The sequence below is a fragment of the Chlamydotis macqueenii genome, chromosome 8, assembly GCF_036417535.1.
Source record: "Chlamydotis macqueenii isolate bChlMac1 chromosome 8, bChlMac1.mat, whole genome shotgun sequence".
NCBI classification, from domain to species: Eukaryota; Metazoa; Chordata; class Aves; order Otidiformes; family Otididae; genus Chlamydotis; species Chlamydotis macqueenii.
The window spans coordinates 22,174,643-22,190,329 of NC_141563.1; the positions used below are offsets into that span (position 1 = coordinate 22,174,643).

Sequence of the window (15,687 nt, forward strand, 5' to 3'; positions counted from 1 at the left end):
CGGCTGGGCTCGTTCGCCGGCCTGCAGCAGCCTTGGAAGAAGACCGCAGCGGGCTTTGGCCGCTGCCCATCCCCGAAACGCGCGGTGAACCCCCATGCCCTCCCGCTCTCGATCGTGTCACTCAGAAGCGCTGTAACGAGCGTGCCGGCCCCCAGAGAAGCCGCCCCCTTTCCGGACGGCGCCGCTGAAGGCCAGCGACACCCCGAGCCAGCGGCCCGAGGCACCCGCACCGGGCCCGGCAGGAGGGAAGGAAGCCCTTGCCCAGGGCGGCTCCCCGGCGCGGCCCGGCTCAGGCTCCCGGCGGAGCGTAACTGTCCACCACAGGGCGCAGAGGGAGCGGGGCGGGACACACACGCCCCTCCGCGCATGCGCCGCCGGGCGGGTCCGCCGTGAGAGCGGGCTGCCTTCCCTGAGGGCCCATTGGTGGGGTGGGCGGGCACGGGGCGGGGCCGGGCCGGGCGCACGTGGGCGGGGGCGGGGCAGGAAGCGCTGCCCTGAGCGGTTTTCCCCAGCGGCGGCGGCGCTGGTGGAGGGGTTTCCGCTATGGCAGGCCCGAGTTCGGCCTCGGCCTCGGCCTCCGGGGTTGTGGGGCGGCCGCTAACGGAGGACGAGATGGCCGAGGTGAAAAAGGATGTAAGTGGGGGGCCGAGCCGAGAGGCTGGAGTGCCCAGTGCGCGGCGGGGTGTGGCCGGGCCGGGGCCCGGGCGGTGGAAGCGGAAGCCCCGTCAGAACGGGCGTCCGAGGGGGGAGGCCGGCGCGGAGGCGGGCAGGCCACCAGCGGCCGCTGGGCCGGGCCGGGCCAGGCCCCTGCCGCGCCGCCTGGAATTCCCCGCCGCCTTCCCGCAGCCCGCCCGCGGGGGCGGGCAGGTCACGTGCGGCGCGGGCGGCGGGCCCGGCACTGGGCCCCGCGGCGCTGGGCTGGGCCCCGGGGCGGCCCTCCCGCGTCCCTGCCCCCGGGGGGCGCCCAGTGCGAGGCGGGCACGGACCTGCCAAGGCTGAGCCCCGGGGGCGGCCGCCCCGTGAAGTGCGGTTGTCCTGCGTTCCCCGCAGCGCTCTGCGCCCGCGTCCCGCTCGGAGGCCGGAGCGGCAGGGGCTTGGCTTTCGTGGTGTGGAGTGGAACCGATGGGCAGTTAACACGGTATCCAAAGGGAACCTGCGACTGTATGTGCTTCTCTTGGCGTTGATAAGACTCTCTCTTGTAGAGCATGAATATTTGGATTAAATGTTGATAGCTTTTTTAAGGTTTTTTGTTCTATATTGTCCTGGTTGTGTTTTTTTTTCCTGTATTTATTCATTGATGCCTGGAATCTGAGGGAAGACTTTATCCTGATTCAGTCTGGATTTACTTATCTCTTTGCTAGACTGTGAAGCAAGCAATGTGCCAACCAACCTCGACAAGTGATTGGTTACTTTAAAGAAAAAAAAAAGTTTATCAATTATTTATTGACCACCCATGCTTCTGTTTGTAATTAACTATGTTTTATGTTTGACTTATTTGGTTCCTTTAAAGCACAATAAAGAATGTTTGAAGTTCAGGTTTGGTTTTTTACTGGCTTTATACGTACATAATTTTCTTTGAATGCTTTGTCGTGGTTCTGTGAGGTATGTTTTTCAAGCTATTACTTGTTTCTGTGGAACCGCAGGGTACTACTGCAATGGTTAGCATCCAGTAGTTACACCTTAAACTACTTAAACCACACAATATATGTAACATGATATGTATGTTAATCTATGTCAGTGACTGAATTTGCAGCTGCGTCTCACAGAAGTGCATGTATTTCACTTCAGCCGTTAATCTTACAGGATTTCCCATAGTAGTTGGAGGACTTGATGGAAACCTAATATGTAGAAAGACATAACATTGGTTTTATCATCAAAACCCAATCCAATACATCTGACTTAAGAGCTTCATCTCTCAGATTTTAAGTGTTGCCACTTCACGATACAAAGTGCTGGTTCAGTGTAAACTCAGCTATTTGAAAGTTGTTCAAGTAACTTTGATGGGGTCACCTCAAAGAGAAGTGCTGCATTGCCAGAAGTACTGTGTATGTTATGTGACAACATACCTCGGAAAGCTAACTTGCAAGGATAACTTCGTCTGGATATAGTTGTCTTGAGGAGGAATTAAAAGTTTGGAGTCTTACATTCAAGAGCTGGGAAGGAGGCAGTGAGCTGGACGAACTAGTGCAGAGCAAAGCATATTTAAAGCTTCTGTTCTGCTGAGTTTACTCTTTCTGTCTCTCATAAACTGTTAACCGATGAGGACAGTGCAGAGGGGAATTCAGACCTGATACGCTTCACACAGTGAAAGGCTCATTACAGGAAGATGTTAGTCAAAACACAATAGTCTTTCTATTCAATAACAACTGTATTCTTTTAATGCTGAAAGGGTGACTGACTTAACGTTTCAGAGTTTGTTGGTTGATCCTTCATGAGAACTGAAGAAATCTGCATTGCTTACTACATTTGTTAACCAAGGTGTGGACTTGTTGCGGTTGAACTCAAGATGTATTCCAGAGCCGCCTAAGTTGATGTAAACTGTACTGTTGCACTCTTGTGCTCTTATCCTAGTTGTTATGCCACCACTAGTGCCAATGTGACCACACATTAAACTGGATCAAGTAATTAATCTGGCTGTGGGAGAGAGGAAAAAAAGCACCAATTCGGGTTCTTGACTGGATCTTCTCATCCACCAGTACAAGGGAAAGGGTAGGAACACAGCTGCCATGCAGAGGGGAGTGTTCCGTGCACTTAAATTGGCCACTGTGGAGCTGCTCCCTTACGTTTTTGGTTTTACATTGTATTCAGTCTAGTGATAGTCTACAGCCAAAAGCCTTCCTTTATTTTGCATGCATACTCATCTGATGTTTTGTTTAACAACTGTGTAACCACAGGCTGTTTGTTGATAGCTTAGTATTTGTTGGATCCTAAAGAGCAACTAGAACAACACATTTATCCTCTGCTATACTTAGTGGAGCAGTCAGGAAGATTTTTTTCGTTAAGAGTTATTGGTGCTTTCCTAGCACCAGTATACCAGACAGTATTTTGCTATTTGAAGTAATCTATCTTAAAGTACATCTCCATAACTAGCTCTTCTTCCACTTCCATTTACTGAGCTAGTAAATGGCTGTAAGGCAAACAGTTGTTTTCAAATTTTAACTTTTAAATGCTGCTGTTATGGAATCTAGTCTCAAAAAGCAGGAGGATATTTGAAAACTTTCTGCAAGAAAGAAGTTTTGTTTCTTGCCATCTCTTCGCAATGTCTTGTATGTAAAAGTGCTTTTCCTTCTGGCTCAATTTTTTTTTTCTTTTTTTATGAATCAAATGAAACTTGAAGGGGGCATTAGTTTTTTCACATCAGTAATATTCAGCTAGTGGATATCTGGCTTCTTGTGTAATTCTGCAAAGTGAAAAATGTTGGCAGAAGAAACTGCCAATTTTGTAGTGTTATATAAAATGAGAGCTTGTTTTTCAAGCATGGAGATGTCATTTGTGACTTTCATCTTCATAGAGTAGTGAGTACTGAAAACAGAGCAATTGTGAGCACATGCACTAATTCTGTTTCGATGTTGATATCAAGCAGGCTTGTTAACGCGATGTTCGATCACATTTTGGTGATGTCTGTGCTTGTATGTACCCTCTGAGCAAGGTGGAGGAAGATTGCTTTTTCTTTTGAAAAAGCCCCCTCCCATAGGCAGGTTGTTCCAGCTCGCTCTTTTTACTGGTTATGGAGAGGACTTAAGCAACCAGCTTACCAGCTTGTAAGGTGAAGTTATGCTGCAGAGGGCAGAGTCACTTTGCTTTTACCAGAGTCATCAGAGTTGCACTAACTCACAGTGGTCTGTGCAGCGTGTTAGGGGTGTGCGAATTGCTTCAGGTGTTTAGTATAAAATCTTAAACCAAAAGAAGGCAGCTTGATGAAGACAAAAAGCAACCAGTAAAGTTGTGGAGAGTAGGTATATCTGTGGATAAAAATGCATGTATTTTGGATGCTAGTAATCTGTTAACTTGTAAATAGTGGTGTTTATTTAACAAACACTTTAAACAGTGAGTATATTCATGCTGTTGCTGAGACTGCTTTTACTCAGTGTGCAGAAAACATCAATAACTGCAATATTTTGCAGTTGTGCCTCATGGATACAAATAGTATGGAAATGTGTCAGTTGGGTAGTCAAGTGAGAATGAGTGTGTCTGTAGTGAGTAGGCGCTGTTGTGGTTTTTTGGTATAATTTCTTCTCATTTTTACTTGGTGAACGTTCTGAAATATGATAACCACCTACTTGATGTAACTAATGTTTTTAGTAAGTGTTCACCTTTTTACTTAACACACATTAAAACTCCTGAATTCACTTAAAGAAAACTCATGAAAGAGATAAGCAAATTAGATGATGTTATTAAAAAACCATATATTTATTTACACTGAAAAAAATCTTTGCTAGGTAACACAATTACAGCTTTAAAAATTGTTTAGTTAACCTGTATCAAAATCATACAGGTTTCAAATACAGGCTTCTAAATAAACTGAAAGATTGGCTAACACTCATTTGTTTTGTTTTTCAGGCTTTAGAAAGGATGCGTCCTTACCTGTGTGATAAAATCATAGCTGAGAGACACTTTGATTACCTGCGTTCAAAGAAAATACTCACTAGAGAGGACACAGAAGAAATTTCTTCTCGATCTTCCAGTAGGAAAAAAACTGGGAAGTTATTGGACTACTTAGCAGAAAACCCAAAGGGACTAGATGCTTTGGTTGAATCTATCAGACGTGAAAGAACACAAAACTTCCTGTTACAAAAGATAACTGATGTAGTGTTGAAAGTCAAAAATGAAAAACTTGAAGCTCTCAAAGGTGAGAAGTTTAATATTTTATAAGACATTAGTTTTACAGACTCTCAAAATAACTTAACTCCAACAGTTCTTTAAATCATGTTTCTTAGTACAGGTTTTTTGTTGGGTGGTTGGTTGGTGGGGGTTTTTTTGGGGGTGGTGGTTTTGTTTGTTTGTTTGTTTTTCTTCCTCTGGTGTTTGGGACAGCAATTTTGGAAGTATCACCAGTTTGGATTTTAGATCCTAGTGCATGTATCCTGGCTTTGCCTTTTTACTCTCTGAACACATCATAAATAATAAATTGCAAAAAACCCTAGTGTGTGTTGTTATAATGGATAAGTCTGTCTTCACATCTCAGTTTTGCTTTCTATGATGTTCTAATTCAGAACTTGAAATAGGTGGTCATCTTCCATCTTGCATTTCTGTTGAAGCTATTTACTGCAGTGGCAAGATGCTCTGGTTTTGTTAAACTTTGCACCTCAGCAGAAGATAAGCCAGCAAATGCAACCTGAGGAGAATTCTCCTGTACGCCTTCAATGTCAAAACTTAAAATTAGGCACTGTATAAATGTATTCATGTGTTGCATCATACAGGCAGAGAGGTTTTGTTGGCTCACAAAGCTTGAAGTGACTATATGTACTCATACTTTAAGGCAGATAAAGAAAGTGTAAGCCTTCTAAGCCAAAAACCTTACTTACCCTTCTACACCCATCAAGAGAGAATTAAAGAAGGAAGAAGTCCATTTTAACCCTAGAGATGAAAGGCCTGAAGTTTTTTTTGGCTTCAGGTAAAACAGCCTTCAAATGCAGTGTGCTTTGGAGTGGAACCAGGTAGCTGAAGTGTTTAAAGTCTGGAGAATGTAGTGAGAAAAATCCATTAAAAGATAGTTCAGAGGGCTAAAGTAACTTCCTAAATTGAAGCTTAAATTATGGTGCATCTTTGTCAAATAGTAGCTGATACAGAGATGTAGAGAAATCATTCACATCAGCCTAGAGAACCTGCGTGTATTTTTTTATTTGTCATGAATATTGACATGTCACAGGTGAGATGAAAAGAGGTTAGTCTGTTAAAAATACAGACAATCTTGATTGTCAAACTGGTATTAAATCAGAGCACAGTTTTAAGAGTGCACCATATTATAATTAAAACTGGTCTTTGTTTTTTGCCTTAGGTCTAAGCTGCAGCACCTGTATGACCTCACTGTATGGAGGAACGAATAATCTTTCTAGATCGTATTCTGATGAATCTAATTTTTTCGATAAAATTAAAGACAAAGAAACTATCCAGATACATCATCCAGAAGAAGATTATAGCACTGCTGCCTTTGTATCTGCTGTCTCTCTTCATTCAATGAATTTACCAATTGCAGAGATGGGAAATGCAGAGTGTGCTGTTTTCACAGCCACCCTTCCAGGGCCTGGAGACCCCGGTGCACCCCCCCTCCCACCAGAGCTCCAGTCAGAGCAGCAAGAACCGTCTACTAGTTCAAGTGACAATTGCTTTTTGCCTTTAAGATCACGTTCTCTTCAACCACAGTGAACATAGTGACTTTTGTCTCATCATCCAAATGGTACTGAAACTTTGTGTGATGTCTTATAGAAGTTAAAAAAAATGTTTTCAAACTGCTAACTAGCAAAATCAGATGAAAGTCTGTGCTATTTACTGTTTTTAAGGAGTAATTTTTTTTTTTTTGTAATTAAGTGGCTCTGGAGCTGCTTGATTTTATGTTCTTTAGGGAGCTTTTTCCAAAAGATCATGGTATTACATCAGCAAAGGTTTGGTTTTTAAGCCAATGTATTTAAGATTTCACATTTAGTTGCAGATATTTAAGCTGCAATTATAGAACAAATGGAGTCTTTTCTTCTTACAGAAACTAACAAATCTGTTTTTCTTAAACTTTCTGTGATGGGTGAATTGGGAAAGATGGTTAGGAAAAGTATTGACTATTGAAGAATAACTTTCTGAACTAAGAGCTTAAGCTCATTTACCAAAAATCTTTAACTAATTTACCAAATTAAATGTTTACCAATAGGATAAATTCTGCCCTCTGTGTGTGCAGCTCCATTTGCCAAAAAAAAAAGTAATCTAGCCAAATCTGTAGCTATGCTTATTTGCAAGAAGTCTCTTAATTGTCTGAACTTTATTCTCTGTCCTACCAGTAAATCAAAAGACACTTGCTATCGCAGTGATTTGAGTTAGCAAATATACTTCCACAAGTCTTAGCATATTATTCTTTTATATTAGTTAGAGATTTATGATTTGAAATGCACTTTAAATATAAATTCTCGTTAGTACTGGAAAAGGAATGTAAACTGCTGTAGCAGCTTCATATGGGCTGTAAGAAAATGTTATTGTATAGTGCTATTAAGAGGCAAAGTTTGTATGTTTTGTCCCAGTAGGTAAGTAGAGGAGTCGTCCTGTAGCAAGAAGGTATCCATCCCGGAAGGACTCTTGGAAATGTCGCACTTCGGCTACCTACTTCTCAAAGCAGATAGACAGGTTTACATATCAAACTGTTCAGAGTCAAATGCATTTTAAACTATTTCAGCATGGGAAGGTTCTCATTTCTTGACGCAGTGTAACATGCTGTGTTCCTCTCATACTCTGAGTTGGAATCTACTTTCTATGTAGTTGGCTTGTGATAACTTTAAAATTACTAGGCAAAGACAGGCTCTTACTTGGACGTGTACAGGTGTGTTCTGCAGTACTACATTTTAAAGCGATGAGATGTTTTCAGCATGTCAAAAGGTAGGTTTGTATTTAAGGCTTTAATTTATTTTGGCTCTCATACAGTGCTATAGCTGTGTAATTCCATTCAAATTCCAACCCAGGCAGTATTCCTAAGCTGTGGTGTTCTTTTCTGGAGGCAGGCCATCCGCAGGACCTCAGTATAGTCTCTAATGTTTTCTTCATGTTTACTCTGGTTTTGGAAGTAGGTTAAAATAAACTGCAATATTCAGCTACACTCCGTACTTAGTAATGGATGGCTTACATTTGATAAAGATGTAGGCGTCTGTTTAGTGTTTAGAAAAATCCTTGTTTTTCTTGTACACCTCTAAGGTCATAGACTGTCGGGACGGTGAAAATGCTTTTGAACAAAACTGTTTGGTTCAGAAGGTGCTCTGGAAGTTAAGTGCCTAAATATGCAAGCAAAATTTTGATCCCTAACATGAAATTAAGGGTAGGCTTAAATCCCTCTGTTCCATGAACTTGAACTGTAGTTGCACATGCTCGCGATATCTGAAAAATGGTGTGTCTGAATGCCCACTGTAACCACTTACAGAGCTGTGCTTAGGCTTGGGTCCCTTCTTGGGTTCTTGTAAGTGGAGGAGAGTGAACAAGCTTGGCCTTAACTGAAAAAGAGCGTCGGCTCAGGGTGAAGAGAGCCTTGCGGATCTAAACCCGAACGCGCGGGGTGTGCTGCTTGCCCCGGCATGCGCTGCGGGGCCTGCGGGGAGCCTGCCTGTGCAGGGATCGCTCCTGCAGTGGAACCTGTTAACCTGAGACTTTAAATGAATGTATTATCTTACCAAATGTTTATAACGTGCATTTTTTTTTAATTTGAAATGTTTTTATCACAACTTTTGGAATAAATTCTTTTGTATAACTGCCTGTTTTCCTGTCTGCTTCTCTCATGAAATTGTAGAGGCTGTAAGAGCAGTCCATGCCAGTCTCTGGATGTGTGGTTGTCGTAGTTCAGCCCCGATCGGACCAGACTACGCAGTCTCTCTCTCACTCCCCCCACCTTCTGAGAGAACAGGGAGAGAAAATATAAGGAAAAACGGCTCGAGGTTTGAGATAAGGACAGGGAGAAATCCTTAAAGTTACCGTCACGGGCAAAACAGACTCGACTTGGGGAAAACTATTCATTTATTACTACAAATAGCAGGATAATGAGACAGAGAACAAGATAACCTCCATCCACCCCTCCCTCTTCCCAAGCTTAACATTATCTCTACTACCTTCCCCCCCCCGAGCGACACAGGGGGGAAGAGGGAATGGGGGTTGCAGTCAGTTCATTGTGTGTTGTTTTACGCCGCTGCTTCATGGTTGGGGGAAGAACTCCTCACATTCCTCCCCTGCTCCAGCGTGGGGTCCCTCCCACGGGCCACAGTCCTTTGTGGAACTGCTCCGGCATGGGTCATCTCTTCCACGGGTGCAGTCTCTCCAGAACAGCTGTCCCAGCGGGCCCTCCATGGGCCACAGCTGCCTTCAGGCATCCACCTCCCCCGGTACGGGGTCCTTCACGGGCTCCAAGTGGATCTCTGCTCCTCCGTGGACCTCCATGGGCTGCAGGGGGACAACCTGCTCCACCATGGTCGTCACCACAGGCTGCAGGGGAATCTTGGCCAGGAGCCGCATTACTCCTCCCCCTCCTTCTGAACTGACCTTGGCATCTGCAGCCGTTCCTCACAACAGGCTGGTAGATGTCTCTCAGGATCTTTTTTACATCTTATTCACTTCTCATCTCCTTTCCACTTCTTGCAGCTGGGCTGGACCGAGTCGGGCCCAGTCGGCTGCATGGCGAGAGGCCAGAGGGTGAGGCCTGCAAGGCCCATGAGGCCTGCGCCTCCCCCTCTGCGCCTCTGCCCCTGCTCAGCTTCTTCACATCTTCTCTTCTCTCTCTTTTTTTTTTCCTGTTTTTCCATTCTTAAATATGTTATCGCAGAGGCGTTATCACGAGACATTCTGCTACCAATCGGCTCGGCCTTGGCCAGCAGTGGGTCCGCCCTAGGCCTGGCCAAGTCCCCTGAACAAAGGGGAGCGACTTCTAGCAGTTTCCTACAGAAGCTACCACCTTAGGCCCCCCCCTACTAAACAAAACCACGACAGTGGTTTTGGTTCTGTGGGTGCGGGAGGCTTTTGTTCTCCTCCTCTTTTTGAAGAGAGGTTTGTCTTTGGTGGAAAGACTGACTTAATGTGAAATACCTGTAGGACTGCATGCAGAGCAGTGTATAGGGAAAGCATGCATGTGAAATTAAGACCTCATCTGCTTAAGTACACTTTCTGTGGGTTGTGACTGGTACTGCTAACCTGATTCTTGCTTTTTGTCAAGTGACTCGATTGCTCAGCTTCTTAAAGATGTGAGAGATGTTGCTTCCAGCCATGCATATATTGACTTCACTCTTAAATTAATATTTTCATTTTTATTAATAGCAAGGGAGAAACCAAACCTTTGAGTGCTGAGGAGTGTGACTCAAAAAGGGATTTGCAAACGTTGCAGGGACTGTGGAGGCTCACTTCAGTGGTTGTTTTCATCACGCTTCGTGTATAGGGTTTCTTTCAAAACAGTGATTATAGTATTGATCATGAGAAATCAGCTGGACCCTCTTTAGTATCTTTGCAATAATGGAAGTGATCGTATTGTATACAACAAAAGCCCCTTCCTTAAACCTTATCCTGCTCCCTTGGTAGTATAAGTAACCTGAACAGTGCTAGAAATACTTCAGCTGATGCCAAAATAGATTACAAGAGAAGACTAGTGCAAAAAGTTTCTAACAGATTTGAAAACTCTGTTTCAGTGAAGGCAGCCTATGTGACTGCTTACGCTGGAACAGGATAGGCGATGTTCCAAGCTTTATCGGCCCTGGGTTAGCTCACGCTCAAGCAGTAAGGAAAACGTCTTCTCTTTACTTAGGCCTGCAGGTGTGGGGGGAAAAAAGGAGAAATGCAGGTGGTCTCAGTTTCATGTCTCATTTTCTGTATCTGTCTACGCTCGCTTAGAGGGAAAAAATGCCCGAATGACTGGGGTGGGCGCTGCGTAGCCCCCAGAAGGGTCAGCTTTGTCCGCCTCCTCCTTTGGCTGGATCCCGTTCGCAGCGGGACCCCACCCACGCGAAAACAATCGTGGGGTTCGTTTCCCGAGGGCCATCGCGGGGCCCGGCTGGGGCAGGCGGCGGGACCCCGGGCTCCTCTCCGTGGCGCGGCAGCCCGGAACCCTCGGCGCAGCCCCGGTTTCCGCGCGGGCGGTGTCGCGGCAGCAGGGCCCGCCATGGCGGGGGAGGGAGAGGACCCGCTGGGCTATTTCGCGGCCTACGGCAGCTCCAGCTCCGACTCGGAGGCCGACGAGCCTCAGCCCGACGAACGGCAGGCGGGGAGCGACGCGCCGGCGAGGGGCAGCCCGGGGCGGCGGCCGCGGCTGCCGCCGCCCGACGAGCTCTTCCGTAGGGTATCGCAGCCGCCCGCCTTCCTCTACAACCCGCTGAACAAGCAGATCGACTGGGAAAGCCGCGTCCTGCGGGCGCCCGAGGAGGTGCGGGGGGCGGGGGGCGGCCGGGTGGGGCCGTGCCGTGCCGTGCCGTGCCGTGCTGTGCCGTGCCGTGCCGCCTGTAGCCGCCGCGGGCGGCGAGGCCCGGTGTGACGGGTGCCCTGCTCTCTCCTGCAGCCCCCCAGGGAGTTCAGGGTGTGGAAGAGCAACGCCGTGCCCCCGCCGGAGACCTACAGCCCCGTGCCCGAGAAGAAGCCCCCGCCGCCCCCAGCCCTCGACATGGCCATAAAGTGGTCCAACATCTACGAGGACAACGGCGACGACGCGCCCTGGCAGGCCGGCAAAGCCCGGTTTCTGCCGGATGAGGAGCAGGAAGCCGCGGAATCGGGTGAGGTCCTGGCGTGGGGCAGCCGTGCTTTGCTCAGGCGCCTGCGGGCTTCCAACCCCTCCGTGCGGGGAGGCGAATTGCGTGGGTGCCGTGAGGGGTCTGTGAACGGGGAGCAAACTGCCCAGGACTCGGGGGAAAGTTCTGCCGCCCTCCTGCGTCCGGTGCTGCTCAAGGGCAGGTGAGCAGTCGGCTGCAGGGACGGCTGGGCTTCAGCGCCCGCCTTCTGCTTTCCTGGAATTAACTGGGACTCTGCAGCCATCTCTCTGCTCCCGGCCCATTGCCAGTAGCGGAAGCGGGGAATCATTAAAGAGTCTGCAGAACTGTAGTTATGTGAAACTAATAGGCTCAGGCATGGTACCGTTAGAACAGAAAGTGCTATGGGAGCCGCTTTGAGCGCTGCTATCGTGATGTAGATGTAGATCGGGTTGTTTTTGTAATGTTTGCAAAACTTGGGGGCCAAGCGGGGATTTAAATAAAACATTCATGTGACAGATTACTGAAGAAAACATTACTGTCCTCTTCACTCTTAATCATGGTACAAGCTGTAATGGTAATCTAGGAAGTAAATAAATATCTGACAGGAGGGTGGAATTTTTTTTTTTTTTTAATTGCTGGAGAAAGAGAACAGCCAGTACCAACTGAAAGAACAAAACCATAGGAGAAATTCTGGGCTTTGAGAATGCACGATAATGTTTTGGTTCACCAGTAAAGTTGTCAGCAAACCTTTTCCAAATTAATATTTTTTTGCTGTCTTGTTCCTTTTTCGTTCTGGGTATTCCTTCCCAGTTTTTCTGTCTCTGTCTTGCTCCATTTGTTCTGTATGCTTTTTTTTCCCCCCTACACATTTATCTTAGTCAGCCTTTATCCAAAGACTAAGAAGATAAGCTGTTAACTGACCTTCACTTTACTTCCTGCTTCTAAAATGCCATTTTCTAGCTTTTTGTCGTATCTATTCAAATAGAACAAGTTCTGTACAGTAGCATAACAAGGCCTCTTCTTAGTTATCCTCAGTGGTCTATGGTAGTAATAACAAGTAATCGTTCCTATTCTGTCCACATTCTAAAAATGAGGATGTTGTCAGTTAATCCTACTGTCTTTTTTCCAGACATCTCGGGTGCGGTTAAGTGAGTTGTTCTGAGGTAAGGATGGTGTTTAAGACAAAGGTACTGGCTTTGCTGACTTTGATTAACTCTGTCTTTTATTTAAAGATGATGAAAAAGATGATGAACCAGCTTCCGCTAAGAAACGTAAACTAGAATCTGAGAAGGGGACAAAGAAGAAGAAGAAGTCATAAGCAGGGTGTGCTGGATTTAGCCATAATGAGAATTTCCATGAACTTGAATTCCTCTGCTGCAATGGGGAACAAATACATGTTTACTGAATTTCTCTCTCCTATCAGGCAGGGAATTTTATTTCTGTAGTATGCTTGCCTTTTGGAAAGCACAAAATTAAATGGACAGTGTCGTGATAGAAACTCATCTACTGAACAAAATTCAAACCTGTTTATTTAAAAGAGGGATCCATTGTGATGGGTACTTGTGCTCATGCAGGTTGCAGGGCTTCATGGTATTTTTTTTATCAAGAAACTTGGTAAGGTGAGCTTTTTTGGACTGACTTTTCCATTGTGTCAAAACCTTTTATAAAGGAGTATATACTAAAGATTCTTTAAGTACTGTCCTACGATATGTTTGCATAATGTTGTTTTGAAATGTGTGTAAAGACTGCAAATAGGTCACTGGAATAAAACTACATATGGAAACATCTGCGGTATAAATGCATTGCGTGCCTGGTGAATTGGAGGGATGAGTTCTGTACTGTATGCATTTCAGTTATGTATTTCTTATGACACAACAGATTCCTCAGGGTTTTCTTTGAAATAAATATACAACTGCAAACTGAAACAGCATGGACCTAATAACGGAGTTTAATATTTGATAATTAGTTTTGATGTTATGTGATCTGCATCAGCGAAACATGAGACTAATTGATGCAGGAAGAATTGAAGCATTTAATGTATTCTTCCTAAAATTTAAAATAGATTTTTATGTGGAAAAAAAATTATGACAAAGCTGTGATAGTATTTACTGCCAAATTGTATTTATTTCAGTACAAACATTTGGTTGTCTTCTCAAAGTGCTAGTCAGTACATATTGCATTTGTGATATGCTGCTGTGTGGATTTTTGGGACGAATGTGAAAAAGTACTAGCAGAACTGAGTTGGAGGGAGGGTTGCTCTAGGTTTATTTCCAAATAAAGCTTCTGTACCTTAGGAAATCTGCAGGGAGATTAGGCCTACTAATAGAAATGCGTGTAATTAAACTATTAATGTAAACATAATTTTTATTTTGCTTCTGTCTTGGACTAACTTTAGCTTGGCAGAACAGGTTCTGTATGCATATGTGCTAATATGTTAATATTTTTAAGTGATTTTTTAATATATATTTTTAACCTCAATGTATTAAAAAAATGTATTCATTTTTAGTGAGTATATGGAGTTAGCAACAAGTTACGCGATTCTAGCCTTGGCAGTGTGATAATGCTTTCTCTGGATCCTTTTCTACCTGCAGGCTCTGCAACCGTTCCTTGCCCGTTTCACAAGCAGTTGGGCCAAATCCATGATATATTCCACCTCTTTTGTGCTGCCAGTCTGGAAATTATTCAAAAATGGTATCTGTACACAGCTGAGCCTTCCCTGTGCCCCAGTTCTCCTAGTACAAACCCAAATACTGGACATTGTCGTAGCAAGCTCCAAGATGAGGGACGGTGTCATAGGCAAAGCTTATGAAGTGCCAGATCTGTGTACCATTTCTCAAAATGCTCCATGTCAGGTTGCGATGGCTGGGCTAGAGCAGGACCAGGCTGGCGGGGAGCAGAGCAGAGCAGAGCTGGCCTCTGAGTTGGGAGTAGAAACCTCCCATGCCCTTAACCAGGACCCTGCTGAGTTCCAGCTGGGATGAAGCCCCCTTCACAGCAGTGAAGTACGACTGCCTGCTGAAATGGAGCTTTTACGAGGTGGACAGCCAGTGTAGCATGACAGTTCAGGAACTGTGGGTATCTGCATTCTGCTGAGTTGAGAGACTACAAATGCCCATATTTTGCTTTGTCTAGAATGCTAAAGTAAGTTCTCATTCTAGTAATAGTGTGTGAAACTTCCACAGAAAATTATCATCTAATACAGACCAGTTCTCTTACAGGAATAGCTGTCTCCATGCAAGCGATGCAGCCTTGCATCATCCGCGTCAGGATGTGGGCTGTCACAAGCTACTCGGGTAGCTGGACTCTAGGTCCTGGTCCTCTGGGATCAAATGGTTTCTGTGAGCTTTGCTTACAAAGAAATGAAAGATGTTTTTTCTTGAAGTGCTGAACATGAAGTCTTTAAAGGAAAAGGCTCACTCTAATCTGTTGGGGTTTTTTTTCCTGTATCTGCTGTCCTGATGTAGCAATGTTGAAGGTGCTAATTTTCAGATGATGTGGTAGAAAAAAAGACTGCTTTTGCTCCTTTTTTTAACAGGAATGTGGTTATACTATAGCCGTCATAGACAGATGAGTGTAGGGAGTAGTAGCAAGCTCCGGTTCAGATATGAAAATCAGATATTTGGTCCATTTCCCAAAGGTTCGATTTGTGTCTAGGCAGCAAGTTGCAGATTATAGTATGTCTAGAAAGACACTTTCTGAGAAATCTGCCTCTGCTATCCTGTAGGTACAGAATTTATTCCAGGGTTACACGGGATGAGTAGTACTGTTCCTTGAAATTTGAAGGATTTGACATGAAGTACATGGTTCAATGGACTGACTAATTCTCAAGTCTTAAAATAGTTCTGTTTGCTGCTGAGGTGATCCTTGAAGAGCGTTACAGCTGGAGGTTAATGTCACCAGCTCTGGAAACAGGATGCATTCCCATGACTGCTGTGACCAAGAAGGCTTTTGTCTGTTTAGTGTTTGCTCTGCCATTCTATGGGGCAGGTAAAAAAAAAAAAAATCTTAAAAATTTGTCAAGATTAGGAAAACAGTGGCTGGAAGGCAATTAATTTGCAAGAAACGCATTGTGTTATCTCCAAATGCTGGCACAATAGCAGCTAGGTTACTTGGATTTCCCAGAAAGGCAGGATGATCTGGAAAAGAAGAATTCACATCAGTATACAAGTACAGCTGTTGAGGATAATGGCTTTCATAGCAGCCAGCACTTCCTCCCAGAAATGCTAATGGAGAGGTTGTTGCAAGGCTCCCTCGTTTGTCTGCTATTCCTCTGCGATGGCTGGATGCA

At 45.0% G+C, this 15,687-nt stretch overlaps 2 protein-coding genes across 4 annotated transcripts; both read left to right on the forward strand.

Moving 5' to 3' along the window:
- The first annotated feature begins 488 nt into the window (after nt 1-488).
- Nucleotides 489-8,434, forward strand: BCL10 (BCL10 immune signaling adaptor). 3 transcript variants are annotated; one of them, XM_086753995.1, is made up of 4 exons: nt 489-633; nt 4,561-4,849; nt 5,999-6,397; nt 7,224-8,434. In XM_086753995.1, the coding sequence occupies exons 1-3, from the start codon at nt 544-546 to the stop codon at nt 6,364-6,366; spliced, it is 747 nt and encodes a 248-aa protein (XP_086610121.1). In that variant the 5' UTR covers nt 489-543; the 3' UTR covers nt 6,367-6,397; nt 7,224-8,434. The 3 variants fall into 3 exon arrangements, with proteins under 3 accessions (XP_086610121.1, XP_086610120.1, XP_086610119.1); XM_086753994.1 differs by having other exon boundaries at nt 7,227-8,434; XM_086753993.1 differs by having other exon boundaries at nt 5,999-8,434.
- Nucleotides 8,435-10,741: 2,307 nt separating this feature from the next.
- Nucleotides 10,742-13,184, forward strand: C8H1orf52 (chromosome 8 C1orf52 homolog). The gene is made up of 3 exons (XM_086753344.1): nt 10,742-11,080; nt 11,213-11,423; nt 12,632-13,184. The coding sequence occupies exons 1-3, from the start codon at nt 10,820-10,822 to the stop codon at nt 12,715-12,717; spliced, it is 558 nt and encodes a 185-aa protein (XP_086609470.1). The 5' UTR covers nt 10,742-10,819; the 3' UTR covers nt 12,718-13,184.
- Nucleotides 13,185-15,687: the final 2,503 nt, after the last annotated feature.

What these genes read in the sequence shown, in the direction of transcription:
- BCL10 (XM_086753993.1), top strand. Translation starts at nt 544, where the DNA reads ATGGCAGGCCCGAGTTCGGCCTCGGCCTCGGCCTCCGGGGTTGTGGGG. An exon ending in TGGCCGAGGTGAAAAAGGAT is followed by an intron (nt 634 to 4,560) that starts GTAAGTGGGGGG and finishes TTTGTTTTTCAG; the next exon opens with GCTTTAGAAAGGATGCGTCC. An exon ending in AAAACTTGAAGCTCTCAAAG is followed by an intron (nt 4,850 to 5,998) that starts GTGAGAAGTTTA and finishes TTTTTGCCTTAG; the next exon opens with GTCTAAGCTGCAGCACCTGT.
- C8H1orf52 (XM_086753344.1), top strand. Translation starts at nt 10,820, where the DNA reads ATGGCGGGGGAGGGAGAGGACCCGCTGGGCTATTTCGCGGCCTACGGC. An exon ending in TCCTGCGGGCGCCCGAGGAG is followed by an intron (nt 11,081 to 11,212) that starts GTGCGGGGGGCG and finishes TCTCTCCTGCAG; the next exon opens with CCCCCCAGGGAGTTCAGGGT. An exon ending in GCAGGAAGCCGCGGAATCGG is followed by an intron (nt 11,424 to 12,631) that starts GTGAGGTCCTGG and finishes TTTTATTTAAAG; the next exon opens with ATGATGAAAAAGATGATGAA.